Source organism: Hypomesus transpacificus, chromosome 22 (assembly GCF_021917145.1).
Source record: "Hypomesus transpacificus isolate Combined female chromosome 22, fHypTra1, whole genome shotgun sequence".
Classification (NCBI taxonomy): domain Eukaryota; kingdom Metazoa; phylum Chordata; class Actinopteri; order Osmeriformes; family Osmeridae; genus Hypomesus; species Hypomesus transpacificus.
The window spans coordinates 11,554,250-11,581,301 of NC_061081.1; the positions used below are offsets into that span (position 1 = coordinate 11,554,250).

Consider the following 27,052-nt stretch of genomic DNA (forward strand, 5'->3'; position numbering starts at 1 on the left):
AGGGGGGGAGGGGAATGGGGGGAGGATGTCATGTCTGTCTGTCTGTCTGTCTGTCTGTCTGGGAGGGGGGGAGGGGAATAGAAAGATGGTGTTGAGCATCTGACCGCAGATCAAGAAGTTGAAGGTTCAGATTCCCCCAATGCTAGTTGTTTTGGATGGTCTACTAAGTGTCTGTGCTAGTGGGACTGTGAGGGTCAGAGTCAGGGTTAGGGTTAGCAAGGGTTAGGGTTAGTGAGGGTCAGGGTCAGGGTTAGTAAGGGTTAGGGTTAGTGAGGGTCAGGGTTAGTAAGGGTTAGGGTTTGTGAGGGTTAGGGTTAGTGAGGGTCAGGGTTAGGGTTAGTGAGGGTCAGCCCTGCTCTGAGACGTGGTTCACAATCACGACCATCACAGCTATGTGGAGGTCAGGGGTCAGTCATGCTGTCACATGTCTGTCAGAAAGTTAGACAAGGTCATGGATGCTAGGGGACAGTAGGTCAGGGGTCAAAGTCGAGTGAATAAACATAAAACCGGTTTAGCGTGGGTGTAGCGCCCCCCCCCCAGTGAGACGTTTAGGATGTGGCGACACTATCGAAACATTGATGTTTTGTTCTTTACGTTGGACAGTTAGAAGGTCAGTTAGAAGGACAGTTAGGGTTAGAAGGTAGCTGTAGGTGGAAACCTCTCAGCTGCGTGGCGGTCTAGTACGTCTGGTAGACGTCGTGCAGCGGCAGCTGGAAGGTGGCGGGGGGGAAGGTCTGGGGGACGGCGTAGCCGGCATAGCCCCCGTAGGCCGCCATGGCAGCGTTCTTCTGCAGCGCGGCCAGAGCCGCTGTGTTGTAGCTGGAGACGGGGATGTAGCCGCCATACAGGCCCGCCCCGGGGAGACGCTGCATGCTGGGGGTCATGGTGTAGACAGGGGTGATGGGACGGCCCTGGAGGAGGGAGGGAGGGAGGGAGGGAGGGAGGGAGGGAGGGAGGGAGGGAGGGAGGGAGGGAGGGAGGGAGAGAGGGAGAGAGGGAGGGAGGGAAGTGGAGGAAGTGAATCAGATTATACTTTCTTTGTGTTGATTGACAGGATGGCTAACCCTAACCCTTGTAGCTGTGTTTCTGTGGCCTGTATGTGTATGTGTGTGTATATCTGTGTAAGTATGTGAAGTGTGCGTACATCTACACGTGTTTCTGTCTACATCTGCGTGTGTGTGTACCTGGAGGGTTGAGGATGTGTAGATGGCAAGTGTGTGTACCTGGAAGGGCGGGGGTGTGGACACGGCAGGCATGACAGTGGGCGGAGCATTGGCATGTTCATGCTGCAGGGCTAGGGGGTTCATCAGGTGCTCCACCGCGTGCATCTTGCCCTCCTCCAGCAGCTTGGAAGGGAACACCGGGTACTGTCCCCCCAGCGCCGGCAGGGCCACTGCACACACACACCCACGTGAGAGGGATACACACACACCATATTTGCACACACATCTGAACACACACATGTGCAGCACTACACACAGACACAAATCATGCAGACATGAGCAGTAAGCAGAGAGTGAGAGACACACATAGAGAGAGACATTAAGAGAGAGAGAGAGAGAGAGAGAGAGAGAGAGAGAGAGAGAGAGAGAGAGAGAGAGAGAGAGAGAGAGAGAGAGAGAGAGAGAGACGCACGCAAGAGCATATACAAAATAGTCAAAAGTGTAGTGAGATTTGAACTGGCATGACAGAGAGCAGGGAGGGAAGGCTGAGAGCAGTGAGAGGTCTGGCAGGGAAACAGAAAAAGGGAAGTTCCACAAGCTTGCAATGTGTTCTGGGGGTGTGACTCGGATTAAGATGCCACTCTGCTCTGGATTATCTTCAGCCCAGGTACCCCCCCGTAACACACTCACACACGGCCAACACAACGTCACTCATTGTTTTAAACGGACAAAAGTCCTTTTCAGACTGGCCCAAGTTGATCCTTTGATTCCATGCTCGTCGACTTGGATTGACGACTGTGGATTGTGGAATCCTATCCAAATCAGGGTCGCTCCTGACCAAGTGCCGGGAAAATCCACTCAGACTGCTAGACCTCTGATCAACCAATGAATGACGGCGGTAATCACACAAAGTGCACACAGTTGGTGATTGGAGAAAAGGTTTGAGGTAATCAAGGAAACATTGGGAGGTTTTTACAGACGAGGGACTGATGTTGCATATTTTCCTGAGCAGGATCAGAAGATTGTTAGTGTTAAAGGCAGATCAGGAGAGATTTAAAGAGATGCAGAACATATTAGGAGAGATCTAAAGAGATGCAGAACATATTAGGAGAGATCTAAAGAGATGCAGGACATATCTGGAGAGATTTGAAGAGATGCAGAACAGAACACCACAGACACGAGATCCAGATATGGAGAGAGGAGGCTTGGAGACAAGGGGAGGTTGTCACTATCTGGCCATGCTAGAAAGAACCTCTTTAACCATGTCGAACCTCCAAGCCTTTTGCATGTTGAGCATCTTTACACAATGGAAGTCCTCACCAGTCGAGGTACCCTACAACACTTCCATATCTACTTATGAGTTCGTTCTTCCATGACCATCTAGTGGCAACCATCAAGTTGGGACAGCCCCCCCCAGCAGGGTTGAGAGGTAGCAGAGTGGGGGAGATGGGAGTTTAAGGCAGAGGGGGCTGGGACAAAGGGAATCTGTCCTACTGACTTGTGCCGGGTTTAATGCCGACCGGGTTGACGGAGGCTGCCAGCTCCAGGCCCGGTACCAGCTCGTAGGGTTTGTCAGATGGCTTGGTCTTGCCCTCGTGGTAGCGGCTGTAGATGCCACGGCCGGCAGAGTAGCCTCCCAGGTAGGACCCCCGCGGACCGGGCGTACGGCTAGCGGTTGCGGCCCGGCCACGGCCTCGTACCGTACCTGCTGGACAACCACACCACAGGGGGCGCTGATGAGCGTGGCAGGCTGAGGAGCTGTCGGAACACTGACTCTCCTATGACTTGTTGAGCTGCTGACTTACATTCTGGAATACTAGTGGAAACTACAGTCACCTTAGGTGGTAGCTAAACTACAGTCACCTTAGGTGGTAGCTAGCAGCCTTTAAAGCATCCATTAAATCCCATGCATGGGAAATAATGTTCTAGCCATGTTTCCAACCGGGCTGGCTGACTTTCACTATAAAAACTAGAACTGCTTCTGTGTTATTTCAGGGTTTGTCTGTTCAGAGATTTTATTTAAATGCAGACATCGCAGAAGCAAAGGACCTACTTTGACATCCTAATGATCTGAAGCACTGTTGCAGGAGTCTTCCCTATCAGAACTATGCTGAAGTGTGTTCTAGTCAATCAAATGGGGAAAATAGCAGGACAGGAAGGATGTTACAAAAGCCAAGAGAGTTTGTCACGTGACAAAGAAGCTTATTTTTAATTGGATAAGGGTTTAAGTAGGAGTAGCCAATAAGGAGGTGAGAGATTACCATTGGTCTGTATCATTGGGCCTCCTTTGGAGAAAAAACCAAAACACGATTGTGAAAGTCTTGAAACAATTTTTCTTCCTCCGACCACCCACAGACCCAGGTCAAGAAATCCTTCAAATACCTTTTGAAGGTATTTGAAAATCTCCAGAAAGTTTCATTTACTTCAAAGTTGGCACTTTGAGTACAGATGATTTTCAGGTAAACAACCCCAATTACTGGACCCAAGTCTGTCATACACATTCACTCAAGTCTGTCACACACATTCAGACACTAAAGGAAGTTTTCCATGTTGTACTTTATCAGGTTTCTGAAGGGAAATATGTGATTTCTTATCATAAATCCCTCTAAATCAAGGGGAAAATTCAAGGATTCATGTGTAGCTACATGTTCATTTTAAATTCATCACAAATTTACATAGAATTTGTGATGAATTTAAAATGAACATGTAGCTAGGTCCTGTATGTTCAATGATCACTGATGTTTTCACTGGCAGTACAAATAACAAAAATTGGGCCAAAACCTGGAACATTGGTGTCTGATCAAGCCTGGTTGTAGGATCTGCTTCCATGAATGAAACAGGACGTGCTGTGTGATGAAACAGGAAGTGTTGTTCTGTGCCCATACTCAAACTCTCAAGCTTTAGATCTCAAGAAATTTGGTAATTATAACCCAACTACATCATTATCAGATAGATCATACAACCAGGCTTGTATGATTTCCACCTACTGGGAAAAACAACAACAACAGCAGGGGTAGAAAAGGGTCTCTAACCTTTGACGAAGTATTCCCTGTTGGGTCCTATGAGTGTGCTGTAGGGGTAGCCGTAGTAGGCCAGGGTGTAGGGGTCGCACTGGTACACATAGTTCTGCTGAGGCGCTTCCGGAGCAGCTGTCACGGCTGCCGCAGCGCCCCCCTTGGACGCCTTCTGGTAGCGTGTGTACTGCTCCTTGTCCACGGGCTTGGCCAGCGTTACCTCGATGCAGGAGCCCTCCACTTCCGTGTTGTTCAGGTGTTCCATGGCCAGGACGGCATCGTCGCGAGAAGAGAAGTGGACGAAAGCGTAGTCGCGGATCTTCTTAACGCGTTCCACACAGCCCGGGTTCCACTGGCTGAACACCTGCAGGTTCAGGAAGAAGATCAGGATGTCAGGAGGGAGGAGGAAAGTGTTCTATCCATGACTCACATTCATAACCCACCCACCCATCCACCCATCCCTTTCCTGCTGACCTGTCGGAGGGTCTCCTCGCTGGTCTCCATCATCAGGTTCCGAACGTACAAGATCTTCACCGTCTCCATGACATCCTCGTCCACGTCGATCTCTGGCTCCGCCCAGTCCACAGCGATCTGGTGTCCCCACAGCTGGATGCGTCCGGGCATTAGCTTCCTGCGCGCCATGGCGGCTGCACGGTGAGACTCGTACTCCACGAAGGCAAAGCCGCGGTTCTTCATCTTGTCCGCGGCGCTGGCGTACACAATCACGTCCAGAACGCCTTCCGTCACCTTGGAGACCTCCTCTAGGATCTCCTCACGCTTCTTGGTCTTGGGGATCCCGCCGATGAACAGGCGGCAGTTGTCGACAGAGCAGCACACGCCCAGCAGCCGACCCGGCCGAACCTCGTAGTTGTTGAGCTCGCGGACAGCCCTCTTGGCCTCGTGTTTCTGTGTGTACATGACGAAGGCGTAGCCGCGATTCTTGCCATCAAAGTCCATCATCAGGCGCATCTCGTAGATGCGGCCCACGGACTCGAACACGGGGACCAGCTCGTCCTCGTACACGTCCCGGGGGATCTTCCCCACGAAGATCTCGCAGCCCCGGGGGGGCGAGGCACCGGCCCAGCCTGGGGGGGGGCCGTACTTGCGCTGCCCATTCTCCTGGACCATGCCGTAGCCGGTGCGCTCCATCAGTGCCACTAGGGAGCCTTCATTTGGGGCTCCCGCTACGCCCTCTGGCACCGGGATTGGCCGCTGGAGAGATAGAAGGGAGGGGCCAGAGGACTTGGAGGGGGCGGAGTTACTGCTCATGGCTGAGGAGGAGGCGGGATCTTCGGCCGTCATTCTGACAAAACCATCCAATCAGATCTAGGGCCTGGAAGAAGCAGAGGCGGTGAAAGATGAATCTTTTAGATAAATAAAGGTGGAGATGAGACGTTGCTCTGGTGCAACAAGTCAAGCAGAGCCTTGTGACTCATGTGAAACACCAGGAAGATCATTTTATATTGGATTCACACCCTGTGAAATAAAACACTAACATCAGTCATGTGTTTGTTGTTCCTCCTTCAGCCTGTCACAGGGAGGAGGAGCGTCGGTAAATGATCCAGAGAACCTTTTTTACAGCCCTGTTGTTTTTCAGGCTCTCTGATCTGACCTCTGACCCCTGGCACACAGAATAAGGGGCTGTAAACCCCAGCTCAGGGTTCACTGATTAAGCCTGGGTCACATGCTACGATGTGTGTGGGTGTGTGTGTGCAGGGGGGTGCTGTGTAGGACTGCGGTATACATAACCCTCTACTGTGAGTCAACAGCAGGTGAAAGGCCTCTGATCCAACACTAACAGCTGCAATACCAGCTGCCACCAGCAGAGGGCCCCTGTGCTGACCTGAGGGTGTGGACGTGCCAGTCACAACCGCTTCATTAAAGGGCTCATAAACACAGAACAGAGAACAATCTCAAATCGGCTTCCCCAACATAAACCTCTTATTCTCACTAACACCCTGCAGGCCTGGGGAACGGAAAAACACCAAACTGTGTATTAAACCCCCCGCTCACAACTTCAATCATGGCCTAGCTATGCAGATACCATGTCATGTGTGTGTGAATGTGTGTGTATGTGTGTGTTTGTGTGTGTGTATGTGTGTATGTGTTTGTGTGTCTAGACATTGCCAGCAGAAGGTGAGACCAGTTCACAGGGTAAAACGTTGCAAAGCCTTGCAACCATGGATACGCACACGCATAACCTGACCCGATATCCCACCTACACACACACACACGCACACACACACACACACACACACACAGGTACATTCAAGGTTGAAGGTATTAAAGTCACTTTGGAACTTGCACCTTAGCTTGAAACAGAGGGGAGAGGGGGAAGAATGGAGAGAGAGGGAGAGAGGGGGAAGGAGGGAGATATGGAGGGAGAGACATAGAGAGACACAGACAGAGAGACAGAAAGGGAGAGAGAATCAGAGAGAGAGAGACACAGAGAGAGAGGGAGAGAGAATCAGAGAGAGAGAGAGACACAGAGAGAGAGGAGAGAGAGAGAGAGAGAGAGAGAGAGAGAGAGAGAGAGAGAGAGAGAGAGAGAGAGATACCAACCAGAAGAACACTACAAGAAGTGAATCTTAATCTCCAGGCTAATCTGGATGAACCAATAAATGATGGCATCGATAGGCTCTTCTTTATATCTTTGTCAAGAACAGATTCTTTATCAGCTGCATTTAGCTTTATTAGCTCCACCTGATCTCTCGGTTTTACAGTGTTAGTGTTAGGGTTAGTGCTGTTTATGAGACTCTCCTCAGTCACAGCTCACTGCAGAGTTCACCTCAACTACAAACCGTTCTCAGAAAGAGTAACTAAGGGCAACAGACAACTACATATTGGCCCAAAGGTCGTCCATCAGGAAGTGGATATTCAGCTTTCTCAATCTGACAACGACATCATGGCTTCCAACCAGGATGTAAACTCCCTCAAAATGTCCCATTCTGAGTCTAATCTGTTTCTCCTTCCTGCTCCTCAGATCTGCTCGTGAGAGAGAAGAACTGAAACTGTAACAGTCAGTTTGGAGTCTCTGTTCCTAGGAGAAGTGAGAACAGGCGACACCACTGTCACTGTGTCTCTGTATGTGCAAGTGTATGGTTATGTGTGTGTCTAGTGTTTGTGTGTGTTTAGTGTGTAGTGTTTGAGTGTGTGCCTGGTGTTTGTCTGTGTGTGTCTGGTGTTTGCGTGTCTGGTGTTTCTGTGTCTGGTGTTTGTGTGTCTGGTGTTTCTAGTGTATGTATGTGTGCACAGTACAGTCCTTTTTCCAGTAAACTCAAAATAAACAATTTTGACAATGGAATTAAGACACTAAAGACAAAAAACACGATGTTGAGAAACTGGGGAGGACAAAAGAGAAGGAGGAGGGGAGAGAAGGAGAGGAAAGAAGGGGCAGAAAAAAAAGATTATTCATTCTCCAGCCTGTAATCTCATCATTGTGCTAGCTTGGCAAGAGCTGACCTTTACAGAACTGTGTGCGTGTGGTGGAGGATGTATGTGTGTGTGTGTGTACAGGTGTACAGAGGTGTGTGTGGTGGAGGTGGTGAGTGTGTGTACAGGTGTACAGAGGTGTGTGCGGTGGTGTGTGTGTGGAACAAACCTAAGCTAGCTGTAGGTCGATGATTAACCATGGGCAATCCAAATCACAACCCCCACACACACTCAGAGAGAGAGAGAGAGGGAGAGAGAGAGAGGGAGGGAGAGAGATTGAGAGACAGGGAGAGAGAGAGAGGGAGTGATGAGAAAGAGAAGCGCAGAGACACGGAGAGAGAGGGAGAGAGAGACGGGGGAGAGAGAGAGAAGAGAGAGATCATAGTTATAAAGGGTTAAACATACACCTGAAGGGCAGTTCCCCCATAAGGGCCGAAACAGGGGTCAGGGGTTAGGGGTCAGGGGTTAGGGGTCAGAAGGGCACAAACCCATAGGATGGTGGGACGCCAATGGAGGATGGACACAGGTGTTTTACCACATTGGCTGTTGCAGGAAGTAGCAGTTAACCAGTTATGATTTGATTGAACCAACCAGGGGCTGGCGCGGGTTAAAGTCTACTTCAAAGGTCCATGTGGGTCAGAGGTCAGCTATGTGTTATAGTTGCTCATTACCAAGCTGCTGAGTCTCTTCACACTAACTGACAGTTTTGGAGAAAACAGGCTGAAAAATTACTTGTTCAGCTTTCCTCACGACCTGACGACCCTCTGCACTCTGCGCTTTGTCTGCACTCCACAACCTCTCTTACCACCCTGTATTTGTGGGAGGTTACATGTAGGCGCTGTGCTTCATTGTGCTCCTGATGGAACTGAAGCAGATACAAGTCTTCTGGTCTGGCTTCTGTCCTGAGTAACATTGAGCCACAGCGCTAGATAGGGTTAGGGTTAGATAGCAGGGTTAGGGTTAGATAGCAGGACGCCATGTTGGTTTGAGAGCTCACACACACGTGGCGCAGGCTCACAACACACAAACACACAGCCCGCCTGGTCTACAGTCTACCCAGACGCTCCCACGTTACCCCGCTCCTCATCTCTCTCCACTGGCTACCCATCACGGCCCCCATCAGATTCAAGACCCTGGCACTGACCTTCCGAGCAGTGAACGGGACTGCACACAAATACATCAAGTCTCTCCTGCAGCCTTACACCCCCACCCGCCACCTACGGTCTTCTTCAGACAACCAATGTTCTTGGTCCCACCGCTCAAGACCGCCCGGTCCCAACACAAGCTCTTCTCCTGCCTGGCCCCCCAGTGGTGGAATCAACTCCCCACCTCCATCAGAGATACTGACTGTCTCTCCACCTTCAAGAGAAGGCTGAAGACGCACTTGTTCCGGGAGTACAACGGTACTTAGGAATGGTTTGCTGGTCCCAATGTTAGTTTCCTCAAGGATCACAATGACTCTTGCTTAGAGACTTGTTGCTCTTGTTGGTTAGTGGTAACTGATACAAACTGTTGTACTCGCTGTGAAATATTTTTTACTGTTGCTTGCTTTTCTACAGGTACACTTGCACTTATAGCCATTCATGTTGTTTAATTGTAACTTGTTTAACTACATGCTCTTATGGTTCTTCCCTTTGGCACTTATTTTGGTTGTTCACAATATGTGCTTCATGTTTTGGCTACCCGCAATGTTTTTGGGGCTATCTTGTTGTTATTATCAGTGACCTATGCACTTTGTAAAGCTCTCTCTTGGAAGTCGCTTTGGATAAAAGTGTCAGCTAAATGAATACATGTAAATGTAAGTCCCACGGCAACCAAACTGAACAACTATTGTGTGTGTTTGTTTGTGTGTGTGTGTTTGTGTGTGTGTGTGTGGGGGGGACTGATTCAAAATGTCTTCCTCCAGAGACTCAAACATGGCTACAGAAGGGATGACTACAGTATGAACTCATGGACTCATTAAACGTAAGGAGGATACGTTGTACAGTAACTGTCTTCCAGACAGCTTGACGATGCCTACACCAAACACCACAACTCTGCCTCATGACAATCCCAACAGTCCACAAAAACTGAGAGAAACCTCTGTACACACAACAGAAACAACAGTTTCAACTGAAATTGGTGACAACATGTCTAACAACAGCACACAACCAACAGTTGAACACTTTCTTCAATCGGTTTAGCTCACACTATGAGGTGAGTTCAACCCAAGAAATTTTAAAAGAAAACAGTTGTAAACTAAAAATAAAGATGAGATAAGTATATTAAACCGATAAAGACAGGATAACTATATTAAACAGACAGATGTAGAAGGAATAAAGATGTATAAAGTACCCCAGTTGTTCCGCTGTGCTCCAGCTCTGCTGTTACTGCCAGACTGTTAGTCCTCCATGAGAGGCAGGTACAGCAGGGCACTAAGCACAGTCCTCCCCCCCCCCCCCCCTCACACACACACACACACACACCGGACCTAAGCCACAGCTACAGCAGGGGCAAGACTAAAGCAGGTGGAGGTGGAGTCAAACAGGTGCTTGTGTGTGTGTGTGTGTGTGTGTGTGTGTGTGAGGTGTGTATGTGTGTGTGAGAGGCGTGCGTGTGAGGAGTATATGTGTGTGTGTGTTCGTGGACTTTAACCAGGGAAGGAGGCTCAGACTGTGGAGCGACAGAGAGAAGGGTGGAGACCATGAAACACACACACACAAAGGCACCTGTTGCATAAACACTCTGACTCAGTGTAACTAATAAGCGAGTAAGACCTAACATTAGATATGTGAGGAGATGGCTGATGGGAAGTGTGGTTTTTAGTTGACTAACCAGAGCAGGAAGTGTGATTCTCCCAAGGAGCCAGCCAGTCATGTCAGCACAAGACAAATGACTTGGTGTGTGTCTGTGTGTGTATGTGTGTGTGTGTGTGTGTGTGTATGTGTGTATGTGTGTGTGTACATAACAACAATGGACGCGTCCTAGCACGGCTTCAGCTCAGCAAACACCTCACACCTCACAGAGCAACTAAGAGACCAGCTAGAAGATAGAGGGGGGGAGGGGGAGAGAGAGAGAGAGAGAGTGGCTAAAAGAGAGTGAAAGAGAGAGAGAGACTGAAAGAGAGTGAAAGAGAGAGAGAGAAACCTGAAACTCAGGTTAAGTCTTCCTGATTCTCTGTGTTTCAAGAGAGTACCAGAGGGAGAGGGAGAGAGGGAGGGTGCAGTTAGAGAGAGAGGGAGAGAGAGGGAGGGTGCAGTCAGAGAGAGAGGGAGAGAAAGGGAGGGTGCAGTCAGAGAGAGAGGGAGAGAGAGGGAGGTTGCAGTCAGAGAGAGAGGGAGAGAGAGTGAGGGTGCAGTCACAAGGACCAATCGAAACCAACCCCCCCTCCTCTCAGCCACTCAGGGGAGGGGCCACATTAACATGGAGAGAAGCAGAGATCCAGGATAAGGGATTTGTGATTGTGATTCTCTTTCCTTTGATTAGTAATATAAATTCTATAGGTTTGTTTGTGTATTTCAGTGTGTGTGTGAATGTGTGTGTATGTGTCTTAGTGTGTGTGTGTGTGTGTGTGTGTGTGTGTGTGTGAGTGTGAGTGTGAGTGTGAGTGTGAGTGTGAGTGTGAGTGAGTGAGTCAGTGTGTAGGTCAGGACACAGATGTATCCCAGAGGAGTCAGGTGTTCAGGTGTTCATGTGTTCCGGTGAGCAGACCAGTTAACGGTTAACGGTTTACAACCATGGATGACAATGAGTGAAGGAATGATCCCATCAATCCACCCTTTAGTCATCACACACACACTCACACACACTTCACAGGCGGAGTGTCTCTACAGCACGATTCTCCTTCATCCGACTTGGAACCAAGGAACTCACCCTCTCATCAACACTTCTTTAACTATTCCACCGAACACAGACATGATCACAATAACTCACTTAAAAGCTCACTTTAGCCTTACCTAAACCCATAGGGAATGTGCCAAACCTTAACCCCTAACAGACAGGTGTATAGCAGACAAACAGACAGACAGACAGACAGACACACAAAAAGACAGACAGGTGTAGATCATATAGATATACAGTTGTAGAACAGACAGACAGACAGGTGTAGAACAGACAGACAGACAGGTGTAGAACAGACAGACAGACAGACGGACAGGTGTAGAACAGACAGACAGGTGTAGAACAGACAGACAGGTGTAGAGCAGACAGACAGGTGTAGAGCAGACAGACAGGTGTAGAGCAGACAGACAGTCACCAGGCAGCTGCCATCTTGGGCTGATGTTATCTGGCAGAGCTCTGAAACTCTGTTGCCCTACATCATAGCCTACATCATAGTCTTGGGCACATTTGTTATCTGAACACTTTCAAAAAAACTGTAAATGTGAGGAATGAAGGAGAAACCAAATGTTCCTTGTGTCCCTCCCCCCCTACCCCTCCCTCCCTCCTCCCCCCCCCCCCCCCCCCCCCCCTCCTCCCCTCCCCTCCCATCCATCCTCCCCTCCCCCCCCCCCTCTCCTCCCCCTCCTCCCCTCCTCCCATTGAGATAGAGAACCTTCAAAGTGAAACTTGTCTGAAGAATGTTGGGTTAGAAAGAGAGTTCCAATCCCTCCCCCTCCCCCTCCCCCTCCCCCCCTCCCCCTCCCCCTCCCCCTCCCCCTCCCCCCCTCCCCCTCCCCCTCCCCCTCCCCCTCCCCCTCCCCCTCCCCCCCCCATACCCATCCCGACCCCCGGCCCCCACCGCTGCTCCACTTAGAGTTTCCAGTTCATTTACCTCCAGACTGCCCCCCCCACACACACACCCCCCAGATACACACACACCCCAGACATCCCTCCCCCCACACACCCCCCAGATACACACACCCCAGACATCCCTCCCCCCACACACACTCCAGATACACACACTAACCCTTCATTCTGAGATTTGCGGAGTGTTTTTATATTGTCATGACTACTGCGAATAACCTTCAACCCCCCAGTCAAAACTTCATTTTGTGATGTAACAGTTTATAAGGCAGAGTTCAGTCATTTCAGGAAGTCATACCATCATCATATAACAAATCACAAGCCGATCGCAAGAGTCCTAATGATAGAAATCACAGCTTGCTGATTGGGCACTGTGTCTCATATTCTGTCCTCTCGACACAAAATGGCTGCTACTTCAAGAGGCTTGCTGTGTAGCACCACAACTCATCTCCACAACTTCTGTCCTAATCAGAGATGGCAAAAGTACACACATTCTTCACTCAAGTAGACAGATATTCATGTTTAAAAAAGACTATTTTTTACTCAAGTTAAAGTAAAGAAGAATGGGCTCTGACATATACTTAAGTAAAAAGTAGCCTTAACTACTACCTGGTGGATATCATCAAATTAATAAATTAATTCAAAAATACTCTTTAGACACGAAATTTATTCGCCAATAATCCATGTTTAATTTGGAACATCTCCCTCATTTATGGACATGGATTATGAGGAATGTCTCTAGTCTCAGCATGTAGACATCTCTATCTTATCGATAACATATTCTGCAACTTTTTCTCAACTTTTTTTTTCAACCTTTTCAACACTCTTTTTCACACACAAAACATTTCATTTTTTATCAACTTTTTTTTCACAATGAAATGAGAGGAAAGGAGAGAGAGGGGCGAGGAGAACAGAGTTAAAGCCTTAAACAGAGTTAATTAAAGCAGAGCAGAGCACAAGAGTACAGTCAAGTTTTGTAGTCCTCATCAAGTACACATCAATGATGCAAACTTTTTTAGGGCTAAAAAAAATATTCTACGGGTTGCCTTCTGCCTTGCTCCATGGTAGCTAGACTAGCTTATGTCTGTTGTATGTGATAGCCAGGAAATGAAAAAAAGGCACGCAATGACAAGAAATTTAATTGATCATGCCACCCAATACAGATTAAAAAACTAAAGTAAAAAGTCTGACTCTTAAATGTAAGAAGTAAAAGGTACAGATATTTTGTGTAAAAAATGTGAGTGGTAAAATAACTAGTAAAAATAATAGTAAAGTACAGAAAAATCTACCTAAGTACTGTAAGTACTTGTACTTCATTCCTCCCTATCTCTCTTAACCAAGACCAAACACAGAAGCTTGTATACTTTTGTACTATTACTTGCTTTTACACTAAAGCGATATTGCTAGTTTTTCCCTTGCTAATTATCCAACCCTACAGGGTTAGCATTAGCACTGACATTAGTGAAGAGCTTTAGTCACTTCCCAACACTAGCTAGGGTTAGCATTAGCATTAGCCTGTAGCTTTGCATCATTGGAAAAACACTCCATCAGCTCACCCCCCCCACGGCCACACAGCTCAACCACTGACACAGTCACACACATGATAACACCACTGACATAGATATAGATAGAGATGTAAATAAATATAGTAAAATATAGATGTAAATTTGTTCTGTGTACTTATATGTTATGTTATGCCAAGTGCTTGCGTTGTCTTGTCTTAAGAATTTCAGTGCCCAGTCTAACCTTGTGTTGCTCTGTGCACCTGACAAATAAAAGACTTGAACTTGAACTTGAACTTGACACAGTCACATTCATGATAACACCACTGACACAGTCATACACACCTGGCCTGAACATTCACCTGGCCTGAACACACACCTGGCCTGAACACATACCTGGCCTGAACATTCACCTGGCCTGAACACAATACAGTAAGGCCCACCCAGACAACAAACATAGCTTGTTCAACTACCGACACCATGTTTGGCCTCGATGAACGCACGCACACACACACACACATTCCTCTGGGCTTTGTGTATCTACAGGTCAAAAGTAGGAGGCCCCACAACAATGAAACTGACACAGACTTACAAGACAAAGTATTTCAGTAACCATGCGGAACACCTCCTTATCTACTCTGCAGGGCAGAGTCTGTCAGCCAGCACCACCTGGTGAAGCTGTGTGTTCTGGGCTGGGCTGGGTAAGGCTAGGCTGGGTTAGGCTGGGCTAGACTAGGCTAGGCTGGGTTAGGCTGGGCTAGACTAGGCTAGGTTGGGTTAGGCTGGCCTAGGCTGGATACGGTTGGGTTAGGCTGGGTTAGGCTGGGTTAGGCTGGGTTAGGCTGGGTTAGGCAGGGCTAGGCTGGGCTAGGCTGGGTTAGGCTGGGTTAGGCTGGGTTAGGCTGGGTTGGGTTTCTGGGTGTCCTCAAATACAACAGGAAGAGTTTAGTGTGCTGTTTGTATACAGCCAAATCCACACACATGCACACGTACACACACATACACACACACACACACACACACACACACACACACACACACACACACACACACACACACAGGTACACACACATACACACATCACAGGTACACACATACATACAGACATACAGACATACACACATACACACACACACACACACACAGACCTACCTAACAGGGGTTAAAGTCCACTGATTATGCCATTGTGAACCAGGAATGGTAGATAACAACAGCCTCACCTATATTGTCTAAAGCGTTCCATTTAATCCACACAAACACACACACACACACACAAACATACACACAAAGAGCTAAAGGCCATGTGTCAACTTTTGGGGTACACTGGGTTAAATGTGATGAGAAATCGGTCAGATGCTCCTGTACGACATGAGGACACTCCACCTCATATAGAACTAAGATATCACTTCAGGAGATAGAAACATAGATAGATGGATCTATGAATGAGAGGTAGAGAGGAGAAAGGGTGAGAGGGGAGCGGAGAGAGGGAAAGAGGAAGGGAGAAGGAGATAGAGAGAGAAGAGAGATGGAGAGAGGAGAGAGTGAATGAGAGAGAGAGGCGAGAGGAGAGAGGGAGAGAGGGAGAGAGGAGAGATGGAAAGAGAGAGAGAATGGAGAGATTGATAGAGAGAGGAGAGGGAGAGAGAGGTGAGAGATAGAGATGGAGAGGAGAGAGGAGAGAGTTAGAGAGAGAGAGAATGGAGTGATGGAGAGAAGGGAGATAGAAGAGAGAGGGAGAGAGGAGAGAGATAGAGATAGAGAGTTAGAGAGAGCGAGAGAGTGAGAGAGAGAGAGAGAGAGAGAGAGAGAGAGGGAGAGAGGGAGAGAGGGAGAGAGAGAGAGGGAGAGAGGGAGGGAGGGAGAGAGATAGAGAGCTACATGAGGACATCAGGCTTGAAATCATACATTAAATCATACACAACACCACAAACACAACACCTACACAACACCACAAACACAACACATACACAACACTACAAACACAACACCTACACAACACCACAAACAGAAGTTTCTAAATGAAGCAGATTCCTCCAGTAACATGCCTGAGAGGACAGGTGAAGAACAGTACCTTCTTCTTCTTCTTCAGAGAGGAGCAGAGACACCTGACACCTGAGACTGGGCTGGAGGTGATGTGAAGGTGGAAGTCACGATGAATCACACACACACACACTCTCTCTATCTCTCTACAGAAACACTATGTCTGCTGTTGCCTGTGGAGAGACTAGCGCCTCACTCCCTCTACCTGCCTGCCTGCCTGCTTGTGTGTGTGAGTGTGTGTATGTGTGGGTGCCAAAGGTAGTTGAGTGTTTACCCAATGCTAAGGAGGTGGGGCCTCTTCACACAGGTATCCCCCTCCCTCCCTCCCTCCTTCCTTCCTTCCCTCCCTCCCTCCCTCCCTCCCTCCCTCCCTCCCTCCCTCCCTCCCTCCCTCCCTCCCTCCCTCCCTCCCTCCCTCCCTCCCCCTCCCTCCCTCCGAATGACCAGATTTGCTGATCACTGTGAGGTGAATGGGTGTGTGTGCGGTTAGGGTTAGATCTGTTCAGGGTTAGGGTTAGATCTGTACATGGTTCAGAGTCCTGCCCCAGCTTAGCATGTCTGCCTTCTGGGCGTCTGCTAATGTTTGATAACAGTTTACCATTATTTGCTGCTTCAAACTTGTTGTCAGCATAACAAAAACTGGTCACACATGAACGCACACACACCCTCTGCACACAAGCACACACACTCTATTTCTCTCACACACACTCTTTCTCTATCACTCTCTCACACACACACACTCGGATATTGGTGATAAGTAGCTGTGTATCTTTAAACAACCTGGGAGAGATCATTAGAGATCAGGAGATAGCAGGAGAGATCATGAGAGATCATGAAAGATCATGAGAGAGCAGGAGAGATCATGAAAGATCATAAAAGATCATGAGAGAGCAGGAGATATCATGAGAGAGTAGGAGAGATCACAAGAGAGCAGGAGAGAGCTTCCTTCATCAGATGGTTATCTCTCCCTCTGTGTGTGTGCGTGTGTGTGTGCACATGTTCAGATCATTGCGAGTGAAAGATTAACCAATGACTCTGTTAATGAAGGACCTGCAATCACAGATACACTCTCTCATTCAGTCTCTCTCTCTTTCTCTCTTCTCTTTCGCTCTCCTTCTCTCTCTCTCATGGGTTCAAAGGCCATTGATCCTCAGAGTAATTTAGTCTTCTAGTCACACAAATACACAGGTTTGTTTTTCAATCACTCACACGCACACACACACGCGCACGCACGTACGTACACACACACGTACAGTCCAAGTTGGTAGGAGTTGTGCCAGTTTCCATCAGTTATCAGTGAAATGCAGCGCTTTGATAATAATGTCTTACAGCTCTGATAGGGATTTGGGTCATTCAAACCCCAACTCCCACTTAAACACACACTTTACACACACACACACACATACACACACACTCCTATTTACACGTACACACACTCATGTAGAAATGCACTCCCATAGACACTTACACAATCCTGTTGACACACACACACACACTTCCACAGAAAACCTCCATTACTCTGACAACACTGTCATGAGTTGGTGAGACACTGCTGTGAGATTTGTAAGAAACTGCAAGATATTACTGTCAGAAGCTTTACTGTAATCTCGTTCCCACTGACTAACACAAAATACAGAAAACCAACAATGTAAACACAAATATAAAGACTAAAAATCAATCAACTCTGGTACAGAGTGCCTACAGCGGCGGGCAGCAGCGCCCCCTGTTTGTGGATCCCTGCATTACAACAGCAACTGACAAACCAACTGAAACTACAGATGTTGTTTAAAGGGTTTAAAAAGAAAGAGGGAGAGACGTGGTAAAAGGAGGGAAGAAGTGAGAGAGAGAGAGAGAGAGAGAGAGAGAGAGAGAGAGAGATAGAAAGAGAGAGAACAATAACACAGAGCGAGAGAGACAGTGTGTGTGGGGGAAAAAGAGAAAACCTGTGTGTGTGTGTGTGGCAGCTGTGTGTGTGAGTGTGTGTGTGGGGGGGTGAAGATGTTAGAGGTCTCCTCAGTTTCCTGCTGTGACCCTGAACACACACACACACAGCTGCCACACACACACACAGCTGCCACACACACACACAGCTGCAACACACACACACAGCTGCCACACACACACATTGTGATTCATCACACAGATATTTGAGTGAAAAACGTTTGATCTGTATCAATGATCAAGATGAACCAGCAGAACGACTTTGGTGGATGTGAGTTTCTGTCTCAGGAGGAAGCAGAGTTAGTGTGAGGTTGGGTTAGGGTGAGGTTGGATTAGGGTGAGGTTGGATTAGGGTGAGAAATGGGTAGGGTAAAGGTTGGGTTAGGGTGAGGTTGGGTTAGTGTGAAGTTGGGTTAGGATTAGAGTTAGGTTCCCCTCAATCTCTCAATCTCAATCAGTCTCAATCTCAGACAAAGTAATCTTGAAAGCTCCACAACTGAAACAGTGTTGCCCCTCTGGGAGGCCCCTGACCAGTGTCCCCACTGAGGGGGCAAATTCCAATGTATTACATTCTCAAACACACACACACGTTTAAAGACACATACACGTGCACACAAATACACATTGTGCTGAAGTGTGACAGGGGTAGAGGAGTGGAGGGGTGGAGGAGTGGAGAGGTGGAGAGAAGAGAGGTGGATGAGTGAAGGGTTGGAGAGGTGGAGGGATGGAGGGTTAGGGTTAGGGTTAGGGTTAGGGTCTCCAACCCTCTCCAACACACTGTCACTTTAAGGCCTGTATCTTTATCTTACATGGTCTGTCTGAGACCCCTGTGCTCTACTCTACTTATGACGAAGAAGAATGACTCAGCTGAATAAATATCCCAATGAAGGACCAGAGAACAAACACACGTACTTTCTTTACATATACTGTTTTAATTCATGGAAAAACATGCCCGTGTGCAGCTGATGCTTGGGTCATGTGACATACCTTCAGCCAATGGCAGGAAAGGGTGTTTTGTCGTTACATGGACCAAGGTCAAGGAGAGAGAGGGAGAGGGAGAAAGAGAGAGAGAAAGACAGAGAGAGACAGAAAGAGGGAGAAGGATGGAGAGAGGGGAGGGGGAGAGGGATGGAGAGAGGGGAGAAAGGAAGGAAGAAGGGTTAGGGTAAGAAGGGTCCCAAGTCAGCTTGTTCTACTGCTCATTAACAAGACCGAATCTCTCACCTAAAAACTCTAGCCCTAGCCCTAATAACCCCACACTCTTAACTCAAAAATTGACATTACACCTTGTTTTGCAAACTGACTTGGCGAAAAAAGCTGATTCTGATTCTGATGTTTCCACTGGTCTCATAATCCTTCTATAAACTTGTTACTATGACGCTACTACAAGCTTGTTAACATTCTAGGTGTACGTGTGTGCTAAGTGTGTGTGTGTGTTTTTGCTAGGTGTACGTGTGTGTGTGTGTTTTTGCTAGGTGTACGTGTGTGTGTGTGTGTTTTTGCTAGGTGTACGTGTGTGCTAAGTGTGTGTGTGTGTTTTTGCTAGGTGTACGTGTGTGTGTGTGTGTTTTTGCTAGGTGTACGTGTGTGTACGTGTGTGTGTGTGTGTGTTTTTGCTAGGTGTACGTGTGTGTGTGTGTGTTTTTGCTAGGTGTACGTGTGTGTGTGTGTGTGTGTGTGTGTGTGTGTGTGTGTGTGTGTGTTTGCTAGGTGTACGTGTGTGTGTGTGTGCAGGAGCTTGGCTACTCTGTGTTTTGTGAATGGGATAACAGAGCCAGCCTCAGCCCACTGAACATTCCATTCCAGGGTCAGAGAGAGGGAGGGGGAGGGAGGGAGAAGGAGAGGGGGATGGACAGGGGAGAGGGGAGAAGGGAGAGGGGAGAGGGGAGAGGGGGGAGAGAGGGGGAGATGAGAGGGAGAGGATGTGGAGGAGGAGACAGGGAGGAGAAGACAGGGAGGAGAGGAGAGGGATAACAGGGTTTAATTGTAACACCAAGGAGGGAGAGAAAGAGAAAGACAGAGAGAGGAGAGTGATAGAAAAAGAGATAGAGAGAGGATATGTTTGTTGTGTTATCTGCCTGTGTGCAGTCCTGTATATCTCCATCTCTCACCCTTCCTCTCCCCTCTCTCTTGTAATTTTTGGTTCATTTCTGGAGAGAAAGAGAGCAAGAAGGAAGAAAGCAACCATTGTGCTGACCAGGTATGTACTGAGACACGCTGAGAGAGAGTGGAAAGGAGAGAGGAGAGGAGAGAGGAGAGAGGAGAGAGGATAGAAGAGAGAGGAGAGAGGATAGAAGAGAGAGGAGAGAGGAGAGAGGAGAGCAAGAGAGAGAGAGGTGATGAAAGAAGAGAGAGAAGAGAGGGGGGGGGGAGGGGAGAAAAAGGAAAGAGAGAGAGGAGTGAGGAGCCAGGAGAGAGAGGAAAGCGAGAGAAACAGATAGAGAGAGTTCAGATCTGGTTACAGGTGCCTTTGAATCAACACAATAGTGCTTACAGCAACTTTCCGTCAGGTCCTCCTCCTTCCTCTCCCTCTCTCTCTCTCTCTCTCTCTCTCTCTCTGTCTCTCTGTCTCTCTCTCTCTCTCTCTCTCTCTCTCTCTCTCTCTCTCTCTCTCCTCTCTCTCTCTGTCTCTCTCTGTCTCTCTCTTCCCATTAGGAGGCATAAGGTGATCATGTGACAGTCATGTGACCATGACTTGGATGTGGGTGTGTGTGTCTGGAACCGGAGGCTTAGTTGCATTTTTGAATGACACACTATTCTGCTTGTGTGTGTCAGTGTGTGCGTATGTGTGTGTGTTTGTGTCCGTACGTGTGTGTGTGACAATGTTGCATGCCTAAATATGTGTGTATGTGTGACAGTGTTGCATGCCTAAGTCTCCTGATCTGGTTTGGAGAGAGAGGAACTAAAAGTGAAAGGGAATCCTGCTTCATGCACTAACCCTGCTCAAGCACACTTACATCCCTAGCTGTCTCTCCCCTGAGAAACACTCAACACGACAGACTGGTCTCTCCCCTGAGAAACCCTCAACACGACAGACTGGTCTCTCCCCTGAGAAACCCTCAACATGACAGACTGGTCTCTCCCCTGAGAAATCCTCAACATGACAGACTGGTCTCTCCCCTGAGAAATCCTCAACACGACAGACTGGTCTCTCCCCTGAGAAACCCTCAACATGACAGACTGGTCTCTCCCCTGAGAAATCCTCAACATGACAGACTGTTCTCTCCCCTGAGAAATCCTCAACATGACAGACTGGTCTCTCCCCTGAGAAATCCTCAACATGACAGACTGGTCTCTCCCCTGAGAAATCCTCAACATGACAGACTGGTCTCTCCCCTGAGAAACACAACATGACAGACTGGTCTCTCCGCTGAGAAACCCTCAACATGACAGACTGGTCTCTCCCCTGAGAAACAATCAACATGACAGACTGGTCTCTCCCCTGAGAAACCCTCAACATGACAGACTGGTCTCTCCCCTGAGAAACAATCAACATGACAGACTGGTCTCTCTCCTGAGAAACACCCAACATGACAGACTGGTCTCTCCCCTGAGAAACACTCAACATGACAGACTGGTCTCTCCCCTGAGAAAACCTCAACATGACAGACTAGTCTCTCCCCTGAGAAACACTCAACATGACAGACTGGTCTCTCTCCTGAGAAACACCCAACATGACAGACTGGTCTCTCCCCTGAGAAACACTCAACATGACAGACTGGTCTCTCCCCTGAGAAACCCTCAACATGACAGACTGGTCTCTCCCCTGAGAAACACAACATGACAGACTGGTCTCTCTCCTGAGAAACACAACATGACAGACTGGTCTCTCCCCTGAGAAACACTCAACATGACAGACTGGTCTCTCCCCTGAGAAACCCTCAAATGACTGGTCTGACCTTTTCATTCCCTTTCTTCTCTTTATTCCTCCCTCCCTCCGACACCTCACTTCTGTCCTCCCTCCCTTCCCCACCTGTCCCCTCTACACATTTCCACGGGAGAAACAGCAAAATATAGATGGAAGGATGTGGTTTGACCTCTCATTCTTTCTCCATCTTTCCCTCTCTCTCTCTCTCTCTCTCTCTCTCTCTCTCTCTCTCTCTCTCTCTCTCTCTCTCTCTCTCCATCTCTCTCTTACTCTCTCTCTACTCTCTCTCTCCTCTCTCTCTCTTCTCTCTCTACTCTCTCTCTCCTCTCTCTCTCTTTTTCTCTCCATCTCTCTCTTACTCTCTCTCTCCTCTCTCTCTACTCTCTCCCTCTCCTCTCTATTTTTTTCTCTCCATCTCTCCCTTACTCTCCCTCCTCTCTCTCTCATTCTCTCTCTTGGATGATAAGCATCATTGGAGAGGAAACTGGTTTCACTCCTGAAGCAAACTTTATCATCCCTCTTTCTCTGTTACACAATGAAAAAAAGAAAGAAAGGGTGAGGGAGAGAGGGAGGGAGGGAGGGTGAAGAGACAGAGAGACAATGAATGAGGTGGCAGTTGGTTGCTCTGAAAGAACTTAGGTGATTTGCAGTTTTTCTCGATTGCTAACAGACAAAAATGGTATGTGTAAGCTATCCTCACAAAACCATTTAGCCAATTCCCAGCAAAAACACCATTTACCCCAGTTTTTAAAAACAATTTACCTTTTTTGACACATTACTCAGGTTCATTCACACTTCTTTGCAAAAGTCTAAACACAGCTCTCATTTTACTGTAAGACACAATTGTCACCATTACGTCATTTAGAAAACACTGCCGTTTGATAAGTAAACTCAAACCAGTACAATTCAAACACCCCTAACAACCAATTAACATTTAACATTAACATTTAGTCATTTAGCAGACACTCTTATCCAGAGCGACTTACAGTAAGTACAGGGACATTCCCCCCGAGGCAAGTAGGGTGAAGTGCCTTGCCCAAGGACACAACGTCATTTTGCACGGCGGGGAATCGATCCGGTAACCTTCTGATTACTAGCCCGACTCCCTCACCGCTCAGCCATCTGACTCCCCAATTATCCATGTGTAAGCACTAACAATCAAAAATACTCAAAGAGCAATCAGGGGTTTAGAATGATTACAAAGGTAAGCTCATTTGTACTTTGAAATCGTGGATGCAAAAATAGGCAGAATTGTCAGAATGAGAGGAGGAGGTGGACAAGGGAGAGGAAGAGGAAGAAGAACAACAATCTCAAATGAGATCCATGCCACACTATGACAGAAATCCCTATCCCAGAACAACCTGCTCAAAGCCATGGAAGAAGCTTGTGGGGACATTGCTCTGGAGTCTTGTCAGGGATGGCTCACACATTCAAGGGCATTTTCCCTGCTGTTTGGCTTGAGAAAACATTGCCTGTGATGTTGAGGAAAATCTCTGGTCTTACAGGATGCTGACCCAGAGTGAACAGTACTGTACTCAAGCCCTGTTACCCAGGTGAAAAGGCTTTGTTTATTTCCTTGTTTTCTTAGCCTTTGTTCCCCAAATTAACATTTACAGTGATTAATTTGTGTTGTTGACTAACAGTACTACCATTTGTATACTGTGACCACTACAGTAACAAGAGCTCAAAATGCAATTACCGTATAATGTAAATAGAAAATCAACATCCTGGAAGAAGGACAATTGCAATATTTGCAATTGTCAACTCATGAGGTGGAACATATCTAAAATTCAGGGACACATTATAGTCAGGTGACTGAGCAGTTAGGGAATTGGTCTAGTAATCCGAAGGTTGCTGGTTCGATTCCCGGCAGTGGCAAATGACGTTGTGTTCTTGGGCAAGGAACTTCACCCTACTTGCCTCGGGGAAATGTCCCTGTACTTACTGTAAGTTGCTCTGGATAAGAGCGTCTGCTAATTAACTAAATGTATAGTCATTGGCTCATGAAAACCTATTTATAGTTGTGTTTTCAATTCCTCTCAGCAGTGTGTAAAGGGTATTCAGAAGGTTCATTTTATTCGAAGGCTTTGTGTGTATTTCGAAAGCAAAGTTTGTTTTTTATGACAGATAATATGGTTTTGACTACAGTGTTTAGTAATTTTGGGTCAAAAGTCAAGGGTTTGTCCAAAACAGTGTAAGTATGAAGATGTGTGTTTAAAGTTTGGAGAAAACACAGTACACATTCAAAAAATGTGTCCTAGCAATTGAGAAAAACTGTACGTAATTAATCTAGAAACATACAATTTAAGAGAGAAAGAAAGAAAAAGAGAGAGAAAGAGTGAGAAAGAGAGAGAGAAAGAGAGAGTGAGAGAAAGAGAGAGAGAGAGAGAGAGAGAGAGAGAGAGAGAGAGAGAGAGAGAGAGAGAGAGAGAGAGAGAGAGAGAGAGAGAGAGAGAGAGAGAGAAAGAGTGAGGGAGGGAGAGAAAGAGAGAGACATCTGTTCACAGCAAGACCAGCGAGTCAGAGGGTCATTTGATTTCAACCTTATACACACAAACACAGAGAAATGAAGACACGTGTGTGCACACACACACCTACCCACCCACACACACACAAACACACACTTAGCTGAAGCGACTCGAAAATCCCGTTTGCACAACAACAGGACAGCCAAGGCTGACTGGCGCCCTGCTCAACCAGTTCCCCCCACACACACACACACACACACACACACACTCAGACAGACAGCAACTGATCGCACATCGCCACAGTAAAACAAACAGTCTCCAGTCTTCCTCTGACCTTCTGGTGAAGGTTAAGCTGGAGAGCTACAACCAGCCATGGAAACATCTTCAAACCAGGAACTTTATTTTGTGACATGGTGTGTGTGTGTGACATGGTTTGTGTGTGTGTGTGACATGGTGTGTGTGCTAGGAAACTTGTTTTACTTAATGTGTCCAAGGTGCAAGGGAGATAGATAATGAATAATGAATGAAAATGTTAGAATGGGGAAGAAAAGAGAGGGAGAGAGAGAGAGAGAGCGTGAGAGGGGGGAGAGATTGTACCTGAAAGATGCTAAGTTAGGTTTGGGTTCGTAGTCACGGTCTCCGTAGTCCTTCTGCCACCATTTAAAACTCAGGTCCCATGTATGACTTTCTCATCCTCTCTTCCTCTCCTCCCTCTCTGACGGTGACGCTCAGTCTGTCCTCTCCCTCTGTCAGGGCTGTCTATGGTGGCAGGATCGTGGTGAATGTCTTCTTCAAACTCACACACCTCCCCCTCCACACACACACACCAACGGGTGAGCAAGTCACAGTTTCTGTTCTTGTTTGGGGTGTTTTTAGTCTGAGTCAGTTCCCCTCAGTGTTCTCCTCTCTTCATGCTCTGGCCAGACAGACTCAGGGCAGAACGGACTATACGGGGGAAGAGAAGGAGTGTGGATGGAGAGAGGGAGAGGGAGGAAGAGAGGAGGAGGGAGGGAGAGGGAGAAAGAGAGGAGGAGGGAGGATTGTGGTAATTAGGAAGGCTGTACCTGACTCTCACTGACATAAGCCCCACATTCCAGAGCACAGAGGAGGAGAGGAGCGAGGGAACTCACACACACACACGCACACACTTACTTACACACACTCAAACACAGAAACACACACAGACCAGCATGCCTCCAGACAAGTGTATGATGCTCGGTGGTTGAGAGTTTGATAAATACACACACACACATACACATAAACACACACACAAACACACACAGATACTCACACACACACCTTGCCAGCGATGGCGATGGAAGCAAGTGTTTGGTGTCCTTTCTCCTGTATTTCCTTGTCTGAATAATGACTGCTTATCCCTCCCTCCCTCCCTCTTAGCTGTTGACGTTACCTCAAACTCACCTAACCAGAATCTGACTCCCTCCTCCCCCCTCCTTCTCTATCATTCTGGACGGGAAAAGCTATCGTCCTGTTCTCCTGTGTGTGTGAGGGTGTGTGTGTGCTTTTAGCAGGGGTCTGGATGAGGGCCAGACCAGCATTCCGTGATGTTAAAGGCTGCTCACCTAGTTCCTCAGGCTACTGTCAAGTTGACCTCAGATACACACACATCCAGGAACTACACACACATACACAGACACGCACACACCCCCAACCCCACCACCTAATCATGACACACTGACCGACACCCTTACAATGCAGGCTTATTAAACCCTGTCTGTCTCTCCCTCTTTATCTGTCTCTCTCTCTCTCTCTCTCTCTCTCTCTCTCTCTCTCTCTCTCTCTCTCTGTCTCTCTGTCTCTCTCTCTCTCTCTCTCTCTATGTCTCTGTATCTCTCTCTCCCTCTGTCTCTCACTGTCTCTCTGTCTCTCTCTCTCTCTATGTCTCTGTATCTCTCTCTCCCTCTGTCTCTCACTGTCTCTCTGTCTTTCTCTGGCCTTTCCTCTGCCTGGTTGTAAAGCCTGCTGTACACGTGTTGTCCTGTAGAGTTAATATAGAATTGCTGCCACAGTTCACCTCTCTTTCACTGATAGTTGCCATAGTTCACTGTGAGTGTGTTTGTGCATGTGTGTATGTGTCCTAGAAGGAACCTTGAATCTACCTTGAATCCAGAAGGGCAGGAAAGAGGGAATTTCCTGCTTCCTGTCTCCAGGTGAACGCTCAAGGTGACGTCTCCATGACAGTTTGTCTCCTCACAACTGTGGAGGGAGGGAGGGAGGGAGGGAGAAAAAGAGGGAGGGAGGATTGAGGAAGTTCAGCTTCTGTTTCGACTAACAACACATACATTTGTGCATGCATGCACACACACAGATATATTAGGGAACTAAAGAGATTGTGTTGTTGGAAAATTTAGTCAGAGAGAGGAGATATTCATAGGAGATGTTTCATCAGATCAACTGACCTCTCTTATACTGTGTCTAAGAGTCTGAGTGTGTGAGTGTATGAGTGTGTGTTTGTAAGTGCTGGTGTTTTATTAGCATGGTGTGCATGTGTATGTTGTGTTTTGTCTTGTTGGAGTGTGCTTGTGTGTGTGTGTGACTGAGACAGTTAAGGATGTTGCTCAATTGTAACGTTTCCTAAATGCTTACTCAACCTGCTTACTGCCACACCACACACACACACACACACACCCAAACATACACGTACACACTCACTAACACACCCAAACACACACATACACGCTCTCTTACACACACACAAGCAGACACACTTACACACCCACACACACCCTGCCACACACACATACATACACACACACACACCAAACACACACCCTCAAACACACACAAAACACACACAGATACACACCCCTATAACATTTTAGTGAGGTAAATAAAAGAAGCATCTTCACAATACAACAACACAACTCTGGCCACACCCTGA

General features: G+C 47.6%; 1 protein-coding gene across 8 annotated transcripts; it reads right to left on the reverse strand.

Moving 5' to 3' along the window:
* Positions 1 to 265: 265 nt before the first annotated feature.
* rbm47 (RNA binding motif protein 47) lies at positions 266 to 25,545 on the reverse strand. Of its 8 annotated transcripts, none has more exons than XM_047044649.1 (8): positions 25,450 to 25,545; positions 24,748 to 25,095; positions 4,652 to 5,510; positions 4,196 to 4,541; positions 3,425 to 3,448; positions 2,662 to 2,871; positions 1,224 to 1,393; positions 266 to 911 (listed from the first exon to the last, which is right to left on the reverse strand). In XM_047044649.1, exons 3-8 carry the CDS (start codon positions 5,477 to 5,479, stop codon positions 678 to 680), a joined length of 1,812 nt encoding a protein of 603 aa, XP_046900605.1. In that variant the 5' UTR covers positions 5,480 to 5,510; positions 24,748 to 25,095; positions 25,450 to 25,545; the 3' UTR covers positions 266 to 677. The 8 variants fall into 8 exon arrangements, with proteins under 8 accessions (XP_046900605.1, XP_046900607.1, XP_046900604.1 ...); XM_047044651.1 differs by having other exon boundaries at positions 2,662 to 2,868; positions 25,442 to 25,527; XM_047044648.1 differs by having other exon boundaries at positions 25,442 to 25,527.
* Positions 25,546 to 27,052: the final 1,507 nt, after the last annotated feature.